The sequence below is a fragment of the Haliotis asinina genome, chromosome 9 (assembly GCF_037392515.1).
Source record: "Haliotis asinina isolate JCU_RB_2024 chromosome 9, JCU_Hal_asi_v2, whole genome shotgun sequence".
NCBI lineage: Eukaryota > Metazoa > Mollusca > Gastropoda > Lepetellida > Haliotidae > Haliotis > Haliotis asinina.
This window is the reverse complement of record NC_090288.1, coordinates 65,513,906-65,531,651: the sequence shown is the minus strand read 5'-3', so window position 1 is coordinate 65,531,651 and position 17,746 is coordinate 65,513,906. Positions and strand designations below refer to the sequence as shown.

General features: G+C 41.9%; 2 protein-coding genes across 2 annotated transcripts in view; one reads left to right on the top strand and one right to left on the bottom strand.

The window, feature by feature from the left end:
- Positions 1-17,746, bottom strand: part of LOC137296803 (protein Wnt-5a-like) — a 206,788-nt gene that overhangs the window by 137,145 nt on the left and 51,897 nt on the right. The window lies entirely within an intron of this gene.
- On the top strand, positions 8,905-10,596 carry LOC137295766 (F-box/LRR-repeat protein 14-like). The gene has a single exon (XM_067827304.1). The coding sequence runs from the start codon at positions 8,930-8,932 to the stop codon at positions 10,133-10,135; it is 1,206 nt and encodes a 401-aa protein (XP_067683405.1). The 5' UTR covers positions 8,905-8,929; the 3' UTR covers positions 10,136-10,596.

Genomic DNA, 17,746 nt, shown 5'->3' with positions numbered 1-17,746 from the left:
CTTTAGGATACCTGGAGGTTGTTTGTAACGCACGAATCAACGTGTTAGACGGAGCACCAAGCAGCGACAATGAGCTATTTACAGATGCCGAAGGGGAAGGTCAACAAACAAAGCACAACCGCCATTTGACAACGGTAACTCCGAGACATGGCTGAAATTTTACGCTATGTTAATTTTTTTTTACGCAACGCAGTCTGAAATGGGGATTAAAGGATTTAGATGAGAACCCGGCACAATGGAATGAACGCTAGGATGCACTACACAAAACAAACTAGATCATATTATGAACATGTTTAACTGTATTGCGTGTCAAGTCACGCTCATGAAGAACTGGCACCACTACGATTTGTTTGATTGGCTTATTTGAAGCTGGTGGGTAATAACAGGGTAAGATTCTTTATGGATAATAACTTCTTTATTACATATGATGCGACGTTTCGACGTTTGCTTGACAACGGTATAAGATTGCATAACGAAACGTCGCATCATATGTAATAAAGAAGTTGCTATCCATAAAGAATCTTCCCCTCTTATGGCACCACTACGACGACTGAGATAGTCACTGTTTTAAGTACAAACCTACGTCTCTGTTGGCGATCATTACGCGTATGTATCAAGTTGGACAACTGTCGACGTTTCCTGGAATAGCCGACGTCGACTCTTGTCGACCTAAGTGACACGAAATGACAGGTTTATGCAGTGAATACAAACTGATATGGCGGTGAACATTACCGACTATAGGGTAACAGATGGGGTAGGGGTGGGGGCAGGTGAGTCGGGGGTGGGGGTTCATTAAATGGTGGTTGATGGCGAAGTGAGGTCTTAGTCTAACATCGTCATACTGTACTCTTCATAGTAAACACGTCACACTCAACACGCCATACTCAACTCGGCATACTGAACAGGTCACACTGAACACGTCATTCTCAACACATTATGCTCACCTCGCTATGTTCAAGTCGTTGTCGTTCAGCATATTATGTTCAACTCGCTATGTTCAACTCCCTCAACATAACATAGGTGCATCCGTATGAGGAATACCCTTCATTTGACATTGAAAGTTTACTGCATGACCATTGAAAGCGGGTCAAAATGAAGGGTGTGCTCCCTCTTCCAAAAAGCTGTATCCGGCTCCGCATGGTAGGACAGACCATCCTCTACAGGGCGTGCGCTGCCTTCGCTACATTTTTTCTTGTGATTGACACCAAGATGAACCTAAACAGTCATGGCGACAGTCACATGGTGTCTTTGGGCTTAGTGAAAATATTCCACGAGGGGGCGTTGCGACCACTACCTGTCGTTACAATGGTTGTCACTGTTCCAACCCCACTGTATTATGTAACCAACCCCATACACGAGATACGTGCTCTGGCTTACAGATTGGGGCTTGTCCCACTTCAAGACATCCTATGACGATGTACAAATGTCACTGTATGTGGTTGTGACATCTTGCACGTGCATTATGTTTTAATGTTCCGTCCATGACATTGTCGTTCAGTTTAATGCACCTGCATGCGTACAAATACTAAAGTAACAAGCGGTTGCGTTTGAGCACTATCCTAATAAATGAATATTGTTTACTATAAACTACTGTATATGTTTTAATGTTTCATGAACAAAACAGATCAACATCCTGAGTCATTCTGAAGTGATAAAGAGGATGTCAACTTCTGTCCAAAAAAAGGAGGTACACTATGAGTACAAATTACCTCCCTTTGCCTCCTTTTGTTCCTCACCAATCAGCGCTTGTTACGAGTCGGACCTGGTGGACACAGGCCGTGTACCTGGATCTACTGCGGGTTTTAGTTTGTCCAGTGTTCACTCAGCGCCAGATAACTTGTTATGTGTCCACCGTTATTTATCTTTCATTTTCTCGCACATGCCTACACAAAGGCTCTCTGATGAAAGACTACCAATAAAACATGGAACTCTGGGGCTGGATTCTACAAATCTCCCGTTTCAACTTTCTCATTACCGACTATGTTTTTCTCTTTTAAGACACATCATGTATGACGTAACAATTTGTCTAATGAATATGGGGATAACTCATGATACGTTTTGCATCACACACGTGATTTTCCGCAGTTGATAACAACATACACTCTTCAAATAAAAAAGAAACGCAAAATGAAATTAAAAGATGATATCTGCAACTTTGTACATATATGTAAACTCAAAAAATTTTAGGGTTACACATTGTTTCTGGAATGTTTTAGAAGATCATGCTTGACTAAATGCAACCAAAAATGATTTTGAACGGTTTTATCAATCAGGATTATCATGACGTGCGTGAATATCAAGCGGATATCAAGCACAATGATTGCTTCTCACGTGCAAAGCATGAGTACAGCATGTGACTGTAAACGACCCAAACGAATCTCACAATTTCAACCACGATCTTTGAAAGTACTGTACACGAAAATGGGACGTCTAAACGGTGCCGACTGAAATCTGGCAATTGGACGATTGCAAACTGGCGAATCAAAGAGTGAGATGGTAAGGATCTTCAACGTTCATCCCAGACAAATTCGACTGTCCAAGATCAGGAAGACCTAGAGTCACCACCCCTGCCCAAAATCGGTAGGTGTCCTCCCAATACGACTACTCTCCAACTGGACTACTTCCCAACTCGACTACTGTTGAAATACTCATTTCAATTAGGCACCTTTTATAATAATGGACTCATTCCACTGACTTAGTTAAGTAAAGAACATAACATTTAAAAAAAATAATTAAATAACCAGGAAACAGGACGGATTGATAATCCTCACTTGTTTGATCAGTTATTTGTTTATACAAACATTAGTTTTATCTGATTGCATCTTTAAAGTTGTGTTTGTGATGATCCTTAAAAGAACTGATCAAAGTATTCTTGTATAAACAAACAAACAAGCTTCAATGCAAAACAAAGGAGTAGTAGCAAGAGGTAGTAGAGAGTTAAATGTCTCAACGTCTCAGTTTTTCAAAACTTAACTATATAAGATTGGAATGGAAATTTCATGTTATAACTATGGCGAATGTTCAGAGAGCAGAGTTTGTGATATCACAGAGAGGAGCCCGGCAGGTTATACATCAGAGCTATAGATACAAGCTGAACCGCACTGGAGATACTGCAGTCTACTGGAGATGTGCTCAGACTGGATGCAAAGGAAACATCTCTACAGTTGGCGAATTCATTCGTACTGTTACAGGAGCACACAACCACCCACCAGAAGATGAGACATCAATGAAGTTGATCAGCAACCTCCGCAAGCGCTCCCGTGAAGAAACGACTGCAATTCAACAAATCTACAACGACGAAATCAACAACATCCCTGTAGAAGCTGCCGCCACTGTCCCGCCCCTGTGCTCTGTGAAGTCTGGACTGTATCGTCACCGACGCAAGACAACGCCTGCACTTCCAAAGGACCTAGCATCGGTCAACATAGAGGGTTCCTGGGCTAACACCAAAGACGGTCGCCGATTCCTGGCAGTTAACAGTGGCAGAGAAGACAAGATTCTTGTATTTGCGACGGATGAAACACTTGAGATGGCCCAACAAGCGAACATTCTGTATATGGATGGCACTTTCTATTCTTGTCCAGGACTGTGGCACCAGCTGTATGTCATCCACTCCATGGCCGGCGGCAAGATGTTTCCCCTCATGTTTTGCCTCTTACCAGACCGTCGCCGAGAGACTTACACTCGCTTGTTCCAGCAACTGAAAGACGTTACCCAGGACAGAGTAGGAAGACCCCTCAACCCAGACGTCATCCAGGTAGACTTCGCACCAGGCTATTCACGCAGAGTTTCCTACCACCGCAGTCCGAGGTTGTTATTTCCACTACTCCCAGTGTGTCTGGAGAAAGGTGCAGGACTTGGAGCTTGTACGTGCCTATAAGGACAACCCTGAAGTTGGACGTTTGGTTCGCCGTGCTGCTGCACTGGCACTGTTGCCTGCAGGGAATGTGTGGGTGGACTGCATGAATGACGGCCCTATTGGTCATGCCAAGTGCGAGCAGTTTAAAGACTACATCGTGAACAACTGGGTGGACTTCGGTGCTAGATTCCCCATTGCTGTCTGGAACCACAACAACACTGAAGGGCCGAGAACAAACAACCACCTAGAGGGTTGGCACCATCACCTGAACCAAACTGTGCAGCGCTGTCATCCCAACATCTTCAGTTTCATCTCCACCATCAAGTCCTTGGAATCCTCAAACAGAAGACTGCTTGCTCAGATGATGCATGGTGCCAACAATCCACCCAGGAAGAGGAAGTATGTTCAACTGGACACTCGTCTGCAGAACCTGAAGACCCAGCTGCAGAACAACCAGAAGACACCCTTGGAGTTCGTGGACGCTGCAGGAAGATTGCTGAAATTAGACTGAACACTGTGCACATGATATACCCGTACCTAGCAACATTCAGTGATGACTATTTTGGCTATGCGACAAATTAAATGCGCTATGTGATAAATGTGTGATAAATGTGTCATGTGTTGTATGTAAAATAAACAGGAGATTACACGTGTGTTTATATTTTTGTTGAAAATGAACTGATCCAAGAGTCGCATGATAGGGGTGACAGGTAGTAATTAGAAATCAGTCGTCCATTAAGTTTGTATGGGTAACCCACCTACGTGACCGCCATCGTACCGCCCGAGATACAGCACTATAACAGTTTAGAGCCCGAAAAGTGTCCGATCAGACAGTGAGGAACCGTCTCCGAGAAGTAGGAATACGTGCCAAACGTCCAGACGTTGCCCCCTCCTTGACATGATTACATCGACGTCTACGAGTGAGATAGTGTAACACAGTGCCGCCATGGAACCTGTCAAACTGGAGGCGCATATGGTTTAGCGATGAATCCCCTTATCTACTCAGGCGACGTCATGGTAGAGACCGTGTCTACAGGCGACGTCATGGTAGAGACCGTGTCTACAGACGACGTCATGGTAGAGACCGTGTCTACAGACGACGTCATGAACGTTTTGCTCCTAACTGCATTAGACAGGTGGACAGATTCTGCGAAGAGAGTGTTATGGTGAGGGGAGTGATCTCAAACACCCGCAGATCGGCACTTGTGCTTGTCCAAGGCAATTTGACGGCCAGTCGATACATAGACTAGATTCTCCGTCCGCACGTCCTTCACCTTGTTAACCGTCAACGGCAAACCCAATCGAACGCCTTTGGGATCAGATAGAAAGACGTCGTAATCCACCACAGAATCTTCAGCAGTTGTTCCACATGCTGCAGGAAGAATTGAGAAGGACTCCACATCAAAACATCCAACGAGTGATTCGATCTATACGCAGGAGGTCTCGGGCAGTGGTAGCAGCTTGAGGTGGTCATACGAGGTACTGACTTCAACACCACCTGGTGGACAGCAGTAATGGCTGTGATAACTGTTATTCTAATGAAATATGGACAAGATAGCAACGCATTGCTCCACATAATTTCATTCATGTATCTTTGTTTTCCGTTGATCTACACGTCCTTGAATAACACCAAATTTTCATTGATATTTGGGTTTTGCGTTTCTTTTTTTAAGAGTGTAGAATGTACACACTTGCACAAGCAAATTGCAGAACACAGATATCCAACAAGCATTAGCTGTTCTGTATCTCTCCTGCCATGAGCTCTTCTACATGTCTTGCCATGAGCTGTTCTATGTATATCGTTTATGTCATGTTGTTACGTACGTGTTGACCCCAGGTTGGAGCGAAATAGCTAATCAGTTTGCAAAAGAACAAGGTGTGAAACCACGTATAACATCAAAGTGAGTAGGTCTAATTAACAACTGTGTTGTAAAATTAACGAAGTTGAAAAGCATTCCCAATCCATTAGAAAAAGGATTGCCTTCAATCCAAACTATTGAACAAACCTGAAGATATCATCTGTATGATATACATTACATGTGCAATTTGTATATGCCCGTTTTGAATCCCGAAATCTATGAGAATGTACGATATGTGACTCCCCTGAATCTCGTTTACAAACAAGCATCGTACCGCTCAAGCTGCAAAATCCTGAGGATCAACCTAAAACAGCTGAGTTGTAGAAACGTTATGCGAAATGTATGTTTTTTCAACAGACACCACTAAAACATAAACTATTGTTAAGGGTCACATGCAACGTAAAACACAACTTTGCGGATTCTGGTACCTTTCGGTATGCATTTACCGAAACAAATCATTAAAAAATGCCAATTCAACTTATAAAGTTGAAAAAAACGCGATGAAAAAAACCCCGCGAAATCGGAGTTCAAACGTTTCACTAAATTCCCCCCAGCGCTGGGGGGAAAACTGGTTTCAACAGCTGTGCTGCGCTGCGCCGGTGACGCATGCGCAGTGAATGGGTTCGCGGAGCTCGAAACAGTATGCATGCCCAGCGTCTGAGGTTGTGAGCAGTAGTCTAATCTTGGTTGTGTACACAAACAATTAAATAATCTTCTCGTTACGTAAAAAAAACTTGTTGATTGTGGTAAGCAGTCTCTGTCACAGAGAAAGCTCAGTGTCTGGTTTATTCACACCTATATGTCTGCCTGCCTGTCTGCTAAAGACAATATGCAATACACAGCTTCAATCATTGACCACGTGCAATTTGAACTTAACACCTATCAGACTATACGACATAAAGAAAATAAGTTGAATTATGACTCGTGCACCCGAGTCCCGTGTCTGCCACATTATGTAATTAGGCACGTGTGATACACATGACATGTTTTTATGTCTGTGGGTTGCAAACATACTACATTCATTTTTTTCGGATGACTGGATCTGACGGAAGCTGGTGCAAACTCTTGTCAGTTTCAAGTCCTGCTTTGTACTTGGACGAATGTCAGATTCCAGCCACGCAGTAGTTGACCATCTCTACTGACATGATTTTTAATTGGATCGAGCGCAAATTCAGAGAACATGTATTTTCCAAACCCAACATCTCTCTGTACATTCTTCATGGATAACGACTTCTTTTAGTGTATATGATTTTGTTTGACAACAGTATATGAATCCACACTGAAACGACGCATCAAGTACACAAAAAGAAGTTGTTATCCATACAGAATCTACTTTCTTTTTACTGGCTATACTTCTAAAATGCCCATCAAACAGATCTGTACACATAATGAACCCTCAGCATATCAGCAAATGAACCAGCCAATCGGAAGCCGTCGTTACACTTAAGTGCATATCCACCCGGTATGACTGGGTTCGGTCTCCCGCAGGCTTCGTTTCGAGGGAAGTAAGCCCAAGTACAAAATATTGCACTTTTGAATCGCGATTGTACGCTTATAATTTTGTTTATTCGTATTTTTAAAAGCAGCAATGTATATTATATGTCATGAATAAGTGATAAATGTTTTTTAATAATGTTTGATTTTTTGGTTGCATGTGACCTTTAAGTAAAATATATATTCAAACTGTATATAACGTGTCAAATTTCCAAGAGATCGTTCGTCTGCCACCTCAGTTCAAGAATGTTAATTTGACTTTACTGCGTGTGTGCGTGCGTGTTTTTTTGTTTGTTTGTTTTTTCGTTTTGTTTTTGTTTTGTTTTTTGTTTGTTTGTTGTTTTTTGTTGTTTTTTCGGGGGTGATGGGTATTTTATCGAATGGTTATGATAGCAGTAGCAGACTAAGTAAGGTGTGTCGCGGAGGAGCTATTCTTAACCACAAATTTCAAATGGCAACTGGTGATGTTTACACAAACTGCCCTCCCTACACCTTCTGGCAATATTGTGACACTGTTTTAGCAAACTCAATAACAGGAAAACCATTCCAATCCTTCTACTGTACGTAAACCACTGCTAACCGCCCTTAGCCAAGATCAACAGCCAGCATCTGGTAATTACTGATCAAGTCATGCTTGTCGTAACAGGAGACTATAACGGGATCGGGTGGTCAGGCTGGTGACTTGACTGACACGCAACCAGTCTCCAGTTGCGTACATCGAAGCTTATGCCGTTGATCACTGGATTGTCCGGCCCAGACGCGATCATTTATAGACCGCCGCCATACAGATGGAGTGTTGCTGAGTACGGCGTAAAACTAAACTCACTCACTCCCTTGATGTATATGAGAGCCTATGACTTGTTGCCACCAGTATAACAGAGACCTGCTGACCTGCCGCAGATACCGACTCTAAACTGGGACATAGATGTACACATAACACGTCCAATCACTTTTATTGTGATTTCCGTGGCAAATGAAGTTGTATTTGTTGACATGGCACGCTTAAATATAATTCATTCTTGAAGACCCGTAAAACGAAATATTTAAGAAAAAAGGATAGACATCGAATTCTGTGTAATTTCTAAGCACCCTGTGAAAGTCCCATAATCACAGGCGGGGAAAGATTGCGCGTTATTCACAAGGTAAATTAAAACAAAATTAGTGTCATATTAACACAGCAAAACATCTGTACACTTAATATTAACAGTATAGAATCCGCAACTAACTTCCCACACATGAAACTATACTGTACAACCAAGACGTCTTAATAATAATGTACACGAACCTCTTATCGTCACAAAGATCTTATGTTTTCAGGGAAGTATTAATTTCAGTACTTATTTCACGCCCTTTAAATATCTAATATTTCATGGAACTATATAAAAGTTCAAACTATATCTGTAAAGGTTACTTTAAAGTTATCTCATACACGTTTTGACAGCTGCCCTTGTAGCAATCGTAGCACAGTTTCCGAAACGTTTCTGTCCACGTTGACCTAGTAAACTGCCACTAAAAACTAGCGCGATGCATTTACCTCCCTTGGTCATACTCAGACAGTCTGTAACTATACAGTTTGTTGTGTCTCGAGTTGTACAGGTTTTGTTACCGCGGTCTGCCTTCGACAAGGACAAATGTGACCAATCAGCGATACGGTCTCAACAGACGAAAGGCGTATTTGCTAATACCACGTGACCTTCCCAGCCTGGCTTCAACTAATATGGAGGATCGTTGCGAGCGGTCTCGAACACACATTTCCGCACTATTTCCTGAAATATTGGCCATGGTATTTAGTTATTTGGACACAAGAGACAAGGGAAGGGTTGCCCAGGTATGTACCACTTGGCGAGACGCCGCTTATAACCGCATGGTTTGGCGAAAAGTTGAAGCAAAGCTACATCTTCGCCGTGCAAACCCTTCTTTGTTTCCAAGCCTTGTGAAGCGTGGCATACACCGAGTCCAAGTGCTCAGTTTGAGACGAAGTCTCCGAGATGTCGTGTTGGGAATACCCGGTCTAGAAAGTTTAAATCTTAGTGGTTGTTACAACATCACCGATTTCGGACTCAGCCATGCCTTCGCCCAGGAGCTGGCTTCCCTGACAGTGCTCAACTTAAGTCTATGCAAACAAGTGACCGATTCAAGCTTAGGGAGAATCACACAGTTTTTGAAGAATTTAGAAGTCCTTGAACTGGGTGGCTGTTGTAATGTGAGCAACACTGGACTTCTGCTTGTGGCAGTCAGTTTACGAAAATTGAAAAGTTTGAATTTACGAAGCTGTCGTCACATATCTGACCAGGGTATAGGTTATCTAGCAGGACTGTGTCACAAGTCCGCTTGTGGAAACCCGGAGCTCGAACATCTAGGCTTACAGGACTGCCAGAAACTAACTGACCAAGCTTTGAAACATGTAAGTCTAGGCTTGACAACTCTTAAGACTATTAACCTTTCATTCTGTGGCAGTGTGACAGACACAGGTATAAAGTACCTGTCAAAAATGCTCAGTTTGAGGGAACTTAACCTGAGAAGTTGTGACAACATTAGTGACAATGGCTTAGGTTATTTGTCGGAAGGTGGTTCAAGGATAACATCGTTGGATGTTAGTTTTTGTGACAAAGTTGGTGATCAAGGACTCTATTTCCTCTCCCAAGGACAACTAAGTTTGAGGAATTTGAGCCTAAGTGCTTGCAACATCAGTGACGATGGAATAAACCGTCTTGTTAATACATTACAAGAATTAAAGACCCTGAATATTGGACAGTGTGTGAAAATTACAGATAGGGGACTAAGTTTAATTGGCGAGAAAATGCGCACTTTGCGATCTATAGACCTGTATGGTTGTACACGCATCACAACTGTTGGGTTGGAGAAAATCATGCAGCTACCAAGCTTGGACACACTCAATCTAGGTTTGTGGCATAAGAGGTGATGACCTGTGTCAAGATGCCATGACCTTTGACACTGCTAGCTTCAGGCTATTGATGACTGGTGAAGACAGGGTACTAAAGGAATGCAGGGAATGTCCCACATTAACAGTCCAGTGTGTGGTTGCCCCAAATATCTGAATATTACCAACGACATCAGATTGAGATGTTGAAGTGATAAGATTCCTATATTTCAAACCATTTGTACCTGAACATATTCAAAACAGGAAGTGTTCAAATGGTCAGAAGTAAAATGTGACAAAAAACACGAGATGAACGACACCTTGCGGTGCTAGAATCATTGAGGTGGACTCACTTGAAAGTGCTAAAGACATTTTGCTCATACTGTGTCCCTGTACTCCAAGGATGTGTAATATTTGCTGAACAAGGGGTGACACTCTTCCAAAGATGTTTGACAGAAGTATATATATATACATATATATATGATTTTTTAATGAAAATTTAAAAACTATGTGCGTGTCTTTGATATGTTTCATACTCTTGTTCAAGTACTCTTTTGCCATCAATAGTGTGTTTGGCTTCAAATGAGAATAATGAAGGATTAAATATCTTGAAGTAGGGGACAAGTCCACGAAACCAAACAGAATCAGAAATCTGACATTTTGTGATCGATTGCAGAAAGAGTTGTTTAAGAACTATCATGTAATATTGTGCTGTTTTCGCACTTCACTTTGAGGGATGACAAGAGACTGGTTGAGCAGTGCCAGCTCACATTCAGGTGGACTTTTCACAGCCAGGTGAGATGACCACAGCTGGTCGGGCTCTGTTCTATCAGTCGTTTGTAAACCCTCGGTATTAAGCATGAAAATAGCACAATATTACATGATTTCTTAAACAACCTTTTCAGTGATGTATCAGGACACGTCCGAGACCTGAAGGGTAAATCAACCCATGTTACCCTCGTGACCAGTGAGCAACTTACATTATCTTAGATCACACATGAATATCGCTTTCTGACTGGCTAAGCGCTATTCTATTATTTTCAAGGTACCACGCTTGCAGGCGATGTTTTATTTTCATTGTACACCACTGGGAATTCACTTCTGGTGCTTCATGGCAGTACTTCTTTGTCTTGAATAACATTGAATTGTGTATGAAGCACGGAAATTACCAATGTTTTGCGATTGAAAATCGATGGAAGGGAGATAACTCTAAATCTGTTAACCTTGTGTCATCTACAAAATGGCGATTTGTGTGCATTCAACTGAAGTGCTTCAAACAGTTCAACATTAAAATTCAGGTGTTCAGTAAGATAAATACGTTGTTCACTGGTCCTTTGGGGGCCATGGGCTCATGTACCCCCGAGGCTCGGGGAACATAAACAAACCTCGAGGGTGGGCTCAGGGAACATAAACAACCTCGTGGGTACATGAGCCCATGGCCCCGAGGGACCAGTGAACAACTTACAATGTTCACCTCTGCCATGATGGTGCATTCATTAATGTACACCTCTGGAATGCAGGTGTATTTGTGACTGTGGGTTAGGCTGGTGTTCATGGCCGTGTCATACTTATGTTATTGTTCATGTCTGTGCCAGTCTAGTGTTATTGTTGATGACTGTCAGACTGGTGTTGTTCTTAACTGCTAGACAGGTGTTATTGTTCATGACTGTAGGACAAGTGTTACTGATCAAGACTGTGTCAGGCTGGTGTTATTGTACATGACTGTGTCATACTTGTGGTATTGTTCATGTCTGTGTCAGATTAGTGTTATTGTTGATGACTTGTCAGGCAGGTGTTATTGTTCATAACTGCTGGACAGGTGTTACCATCATGACTGTAGGACAGGTGTTATCGTTCATGACTGTGTCAGGCTGGTGTTACTTTTCATGACTGTGTCAGACTGGTGTTAATGTTCATTACTGTGTGGCAGGGTGGTGTTACTTTTCATGACTGTGTCAGGCTGGTGTTAATGTTCATTACTGTGTGGCAGGGTGGTGTTACTTTTCATGACTGTGTCAGGCTGGTGTTAATGTTCATTACTGTGTGGCAGGCTGGTGTTAATGTTCATTACTGTGTGGCAGGGTGGTGTTAATGTTCATTACTGTGTGGCAGGGTGGTGTTAATGTTCATTACTGTGTGGCAGGCTGGTGTTAATGTTCATTACTGTGTGGCAGGGTGGTGTTAATGTTCATGGTCTGTTATTCAGGATTTTGTGATTGTTCTTGCATGTGGGTCAGGCTGGTCTTATGGTTTATGTTATTGTCCATAATTGTCATCCGACCATTGTTAATACATGGCCTCACAGTTTCATTATTTTTTACTTGAATTCTCAAGTGTAGTGATACAAAATGTCAGTTTGATGATGAATGACCTCACATGTATTGATACACAGTCCACTCTCTTTTGAAAGATAGCCTTCAACATGTTTGGTGCATATCAGGTTGACGATAAATGACCTCAAATGTATTGATACACAGTCCACACTCTTTTGAAAGATAGCCTTCAACATGTTTGGTGCATATCAGGTTGACGATAAATGACCTCAAATGTATTGATACACAGTCCACACTCTTTTGAAAGATAGCCTTCAACATGTTTGGTGCATATCAGGTTGACGATAAATGACCTCACATGTATTGATACACAGTCCACACTCTTTTGAAAGATAGCCTTCAACATGTTTGGTGCATATCAGGTTGACGATAAATGACCTCACATGTATTGATACACAGTCAACTCTCTTTTGAAAGATAGCCTTCAACATGTTTGGTGCATATCAGGTTGACGATAAATGACCTCAAATGTATTGATACACAGTCCACACTCTTTTGAAAGATAGCCTTCAACATGTTTGGTGCATATCAGGTTGACGATAAATGACCTCAAATGTATTGATACACAGTCCACACTCTTTTGAAAGATAGCCTTCAACATGTTTGGTGCATATCAGGTTGACGATAAATGACCTCACATGTATTGATACAGTCCACTCTCTTTTGAAAGATAGCCTTCAACATGTTTGGTGCATATCAGGTTGACGATAAATGACCTCAAATGTATTGATACACAGTCCACACTCTTTTGAAAGATAGCCTTCAACATGTTTGGTGCATATCAGGTTGACGATAAATGACCTCACATGTATTGATACACAGTCCACTATCTGTTAACACATAGCCTGAAACATATGTTTGGTACATGATTAAATGGATTGGTGGTGTCGTGCATGGTTTAATGGAATGGTGGGTATTAGTGATGGGCATGGATATTAAGTCCAGACTTCCTCATTTGCTCTATTCATGTTGAATTCCAGTTGCAGAAATCAGATATCATGATTTCAATCACTGGATTGATACGCCCACAGTCATTATGTATCTGCACTTGCGATGGAGTTAAACAGCAAGCAAATCTCATGACTTTTTGTGCTCTACTACTCCACATTAAAATCAATATGAAAGGATCATTTCAGCAAAGTTAATGTTATCAAAAATCATTGGCTTCTCGTGACAGGTGCTGTTACATGACCTTTCATGACAGGTCCTGGTACATGACCTCTCATGGCAGGTGCTGGTACATGGCCTGTGATGGAAGGTGCTGGTACATGACCCTCGTGACAGCTGATGGTGAATGGCCTCTCATGACAGGTAGTAGTGTGTGATCCCATGATAACATGTGCTTATGTAAGACCTCCCATGATAGGTGCTAGTATATCATTTTTCATGGCAGTTATGTGATGCCCTCAGTTAAGCTTCGTCATGAGTGGAGGATGCCCTCAGTCGTTATTCCTTTCATGAATGAGGGATGTCTTCAGGCATTCTTGTCACAAGTAAAGGATGCCCTCAGTAATGTTTCACCATGACTGGAGGATAACCTGAGTTATGCTTCATCATGAGTAGTGTATGCCCGGAGTCATGTTTTGTCATGAGTGGAGGATGCCCTCACTTATACTTCATCATGAATGAGGAGTAAGTGAGTTTAGTTTTACGTCACACTCAGCAATATTCCAGCGATATGGCGGTGGTCTGTAAATAATCAAGTCTGGACCAGACAATCCAGTGACCAACAACATGAGCATCGATCTGAGCAATTGGGAACCAATGATGTGTCAACAAGTCAGCAAGCCTGACCACCCGATCCCGTTAGTTGCCTCTTACAACAAGCACAGTCACCTTTTATGGCAAGCGTGGCTTGCTGAAGGTCTATTCTACCCCAGGACCTTCACAGGTCTCATGAATGAAAAACTCGCACAGGATTCTTGTCATGTGCGAAGGACACCCATGGTTATGATGGGCCATGGGAATGCCCTGAGGTATATCCTGTCATGAGTGACTGCCACATGATTCTTATTGTGAGTAAAGGATGCCCTCAGTTATGCTTCATATTGAGTGAAGGATGCCCTCTTTTATGCTTCATCATGAGTAAAGGCTGCCCTCAGTCATGCTTCATCATTAGTGAAGGATGCCTCCAATTATACTTCATCATGCATGAAGGGTGCCCTGCATTATGCTTCATCATGAGTAAAGGGTGCCATCAGTTATACTTTATCATTAGTGAAGGATGACTCCAATTATACTTTATCATGCGTGAAGGGTGCCCTGCATTATGCTTCATCATGAGTAAAGGGTGCCGTGAGTCATGCTTCATCATTAGTGAAGGATGCTCTAAGTTATACTTTATCATGAATGAAGGAAGCCTTCAGTTATGCTTCATCATGAGTGAAGAAGTGATGATTCTTGATGTGAGTAGAGGATGATCCAGGATAATTTATGTATTTACAGATTTCCTTTGGAAAGTTTACTGCTGTGTTGATTATAATTAGTGCCCCGCTTGAATGTTAGGCAATCTCCATGTTCTAACTTGCAGTGATAGACTGACTGGTGGAGGTTGTTACGGTTGGTCTCAGTGATGTTTTGTGTTGTTTACATCCATTGGTATTGAAATAACTGTGGGACTGACTGAATGTTTACTGGTGTACCAGACTGTCAAATGTTTGTTTTTTGGTGTACCTAAGAGTGTGGTACAGATTGTTGAATGTCTGTTTACTGCTTTACCTAAGGGTGTGGTACAGATAGTTGTACAGGGTGTGGTACAGGGTCATTATTGAATGTCTGTTTACTGCTGCACCACAGGGTGTGGTACAGGGTGATTGTTGAATGTCTGTTTACTGCTGCACCACAGGGTGTGGTACAGGGTGATTGTTGAATGTCTGTTTACTGCTGCACCACAGGGTGTGGTACAGGGTGATTGTTGAATGTCTGTTTACTGCTGCACCTAAGGGTGTGGTACAGATTGTTGAATGTCTATTTACTGCTGCACCTAAGGGTACGATACAGACTACTGAATGTCTGTTTACTGCTGCACCTAAGGGTATGGTACAGACTATTGAATGTCTGGTTACTGCTGCACTTGAGGGTGTGGTACAGATTGTTGAATGTTAGTTTACTGCTGCACCTAAGGGTGTGGTACAGACTGTTGAATGTCTGTCTGCTGATGAAATATGATGTAGCTCTGACTGTGTAGTAATGTTCCTACTGATGAGGCTCTGACTGTTTTATTGTGTACTTAGGTATTGTTGAATGGGTTTCTATGGGTTTAGGTACGTATATGGATGTGAAACTGTCCAATAGCTGTGTAGGAATGTACCTTGGGATGTTGCCCTGACCGTTAAAAAATGTACACCTGTCAACTGTTATGTTACCAAGGTACACCCCTGTCAACTGTTATGTCACCATGGTACACACCTATCAACTGCTCTGTCCCCAAGGTACACACCAGTCAGTTGTTCTGGTACCATGATACACATCTGTCAACTGTTCTGTTACCAAGGTACACACCTGTCAATTGTGCTGTCACCATGATGCACACCTGTCAGTCATACCTTTGTGGTTATGGCTGGAACCAGCATGTCTCAACCAAATGAACACCAACAGTTGTTGGTATTTAAACTAAGAGTGAGACATACATGGTTGACTGTATCTTGTCAGTACATAGTTGTACTGAAAGTGGGACCTACACAGCTTTTTCTGGGCTGTCTTGTTGGCACAGTTACAGGAATAAGTGACAGACATGATAGGCTGTCTAAATAGTGTATAGTCTTATAGTTTCTGGTAGACTGTGCCTTTCTGCAAATGTTCTACACCTACGTTACACCAGTGTCAGGAAATACATCAGGATCAAAAGATGCAGTAATTTGAATGGATATAGTCGAAGCCTCGTCCGTCCGTCCGTAATCATTTTGTTTCTGGAGCATAACTCAGAAACCGTTCAATATCCTTAGACCAAATTTGATAGATATAATAATCTTAACCTATGGTTGTGCCTTTTGCTATTTACAGATTTTTGGCATTTTTAATGTATTTTTGTTTTTCCATGGAACATTTTGGTGTTGGATGTTTGGTCTAATGGTGGGGTGGGCTTTGTTTCCGGAACAGAACTCAAAAAACATTCAGTATTTTTTCTGCAAAACTTGGTAGATGTGTGGCAGACCCCAAAGTGGTGCCTTTTGCTATTTACAGGTTTTTCATGGAAACGTGTCGGACTTCTCAAAATGGAGGGATGTGCTTCGTTTCTGGAGCAGAACTCAAATGTTCAGTAATTTTTCTGCAAAACTTGGTAGATATATCAATCAGAACCTAAAGTGGTGCCTTTTGCTGTTTACAGGTTTTTGTAATTTATCATTTTCTTAGGTTCCATGGAAACAATTCGGACTTTGAAAATAAAGGGCTGGGCTTCGTTTCTGGAGCATAACTCAAAAACTTCTGAACATCTTTCAGCAAAACTTGGCAGATATGTGTGGCAGACCCCAAAGTGGTGGCTTATGATATTAACAGGTTTTTGCGATTCATCATTTTCTGGGTTTCCATGGAAACAATTCGAACTTAGTCTCAAAATGGAGGAAAGGACCACGTTTCCAGAGCACAACTTGAAAACTATTTAATATCTTTCAGCAGATATTTGAGGCAGACCACAATGCAGTTCCCTTTGCTATTTACGAAGTTCTGGCATTTTTTATTTTTTCTGGTTTCCATGGCAACGTTTCAGACTCAAAATGGAGGGATGGGCTTCGTTTCTGGAGCACAACTCGAAAACCATTTGATATGTTTCAACAGATTTTGGCAGATATATGAGACAGATCTTGAAGTGGTGCCTTTTGCTGTTTACAGATATATGGCATTAATATTCTTCATGATTTTCATGGTAACAATTCAAATTTAGTCTAAAGAAACATTAAGTAACTGTCAGATGATTTGTCCTTTCAAATATGTGGGGACCGGGGAGATATGTCATCTTCTGATGACTCTTGTGTAATTAACCTAGAATTACACCTTAATCTGGAAATACTTTTGAATCAGATGTTATACGGGTCCAAAATAATATACCTTGAGAAGTAATTACGCGTTTCTGTAATACACCTGCACCTTACTGTATATGCTTCTGTTAATACACCTGCATCAGTAATACACCTGCACCTCAGAATGTGCCTCTGTGAGTACATCTGTATCTCAGCATATGCTTCTGTTAGTACACCTGCGGCAGTAATACACCTGCACCTCAGAATATGCCTTTGTAAGTACGCCTTCATCAGTAATACAGCTGCACCTCAGAATATGCTTTCGGTTGTACACCTGCATCAGTAATACACCTGCACCTCAG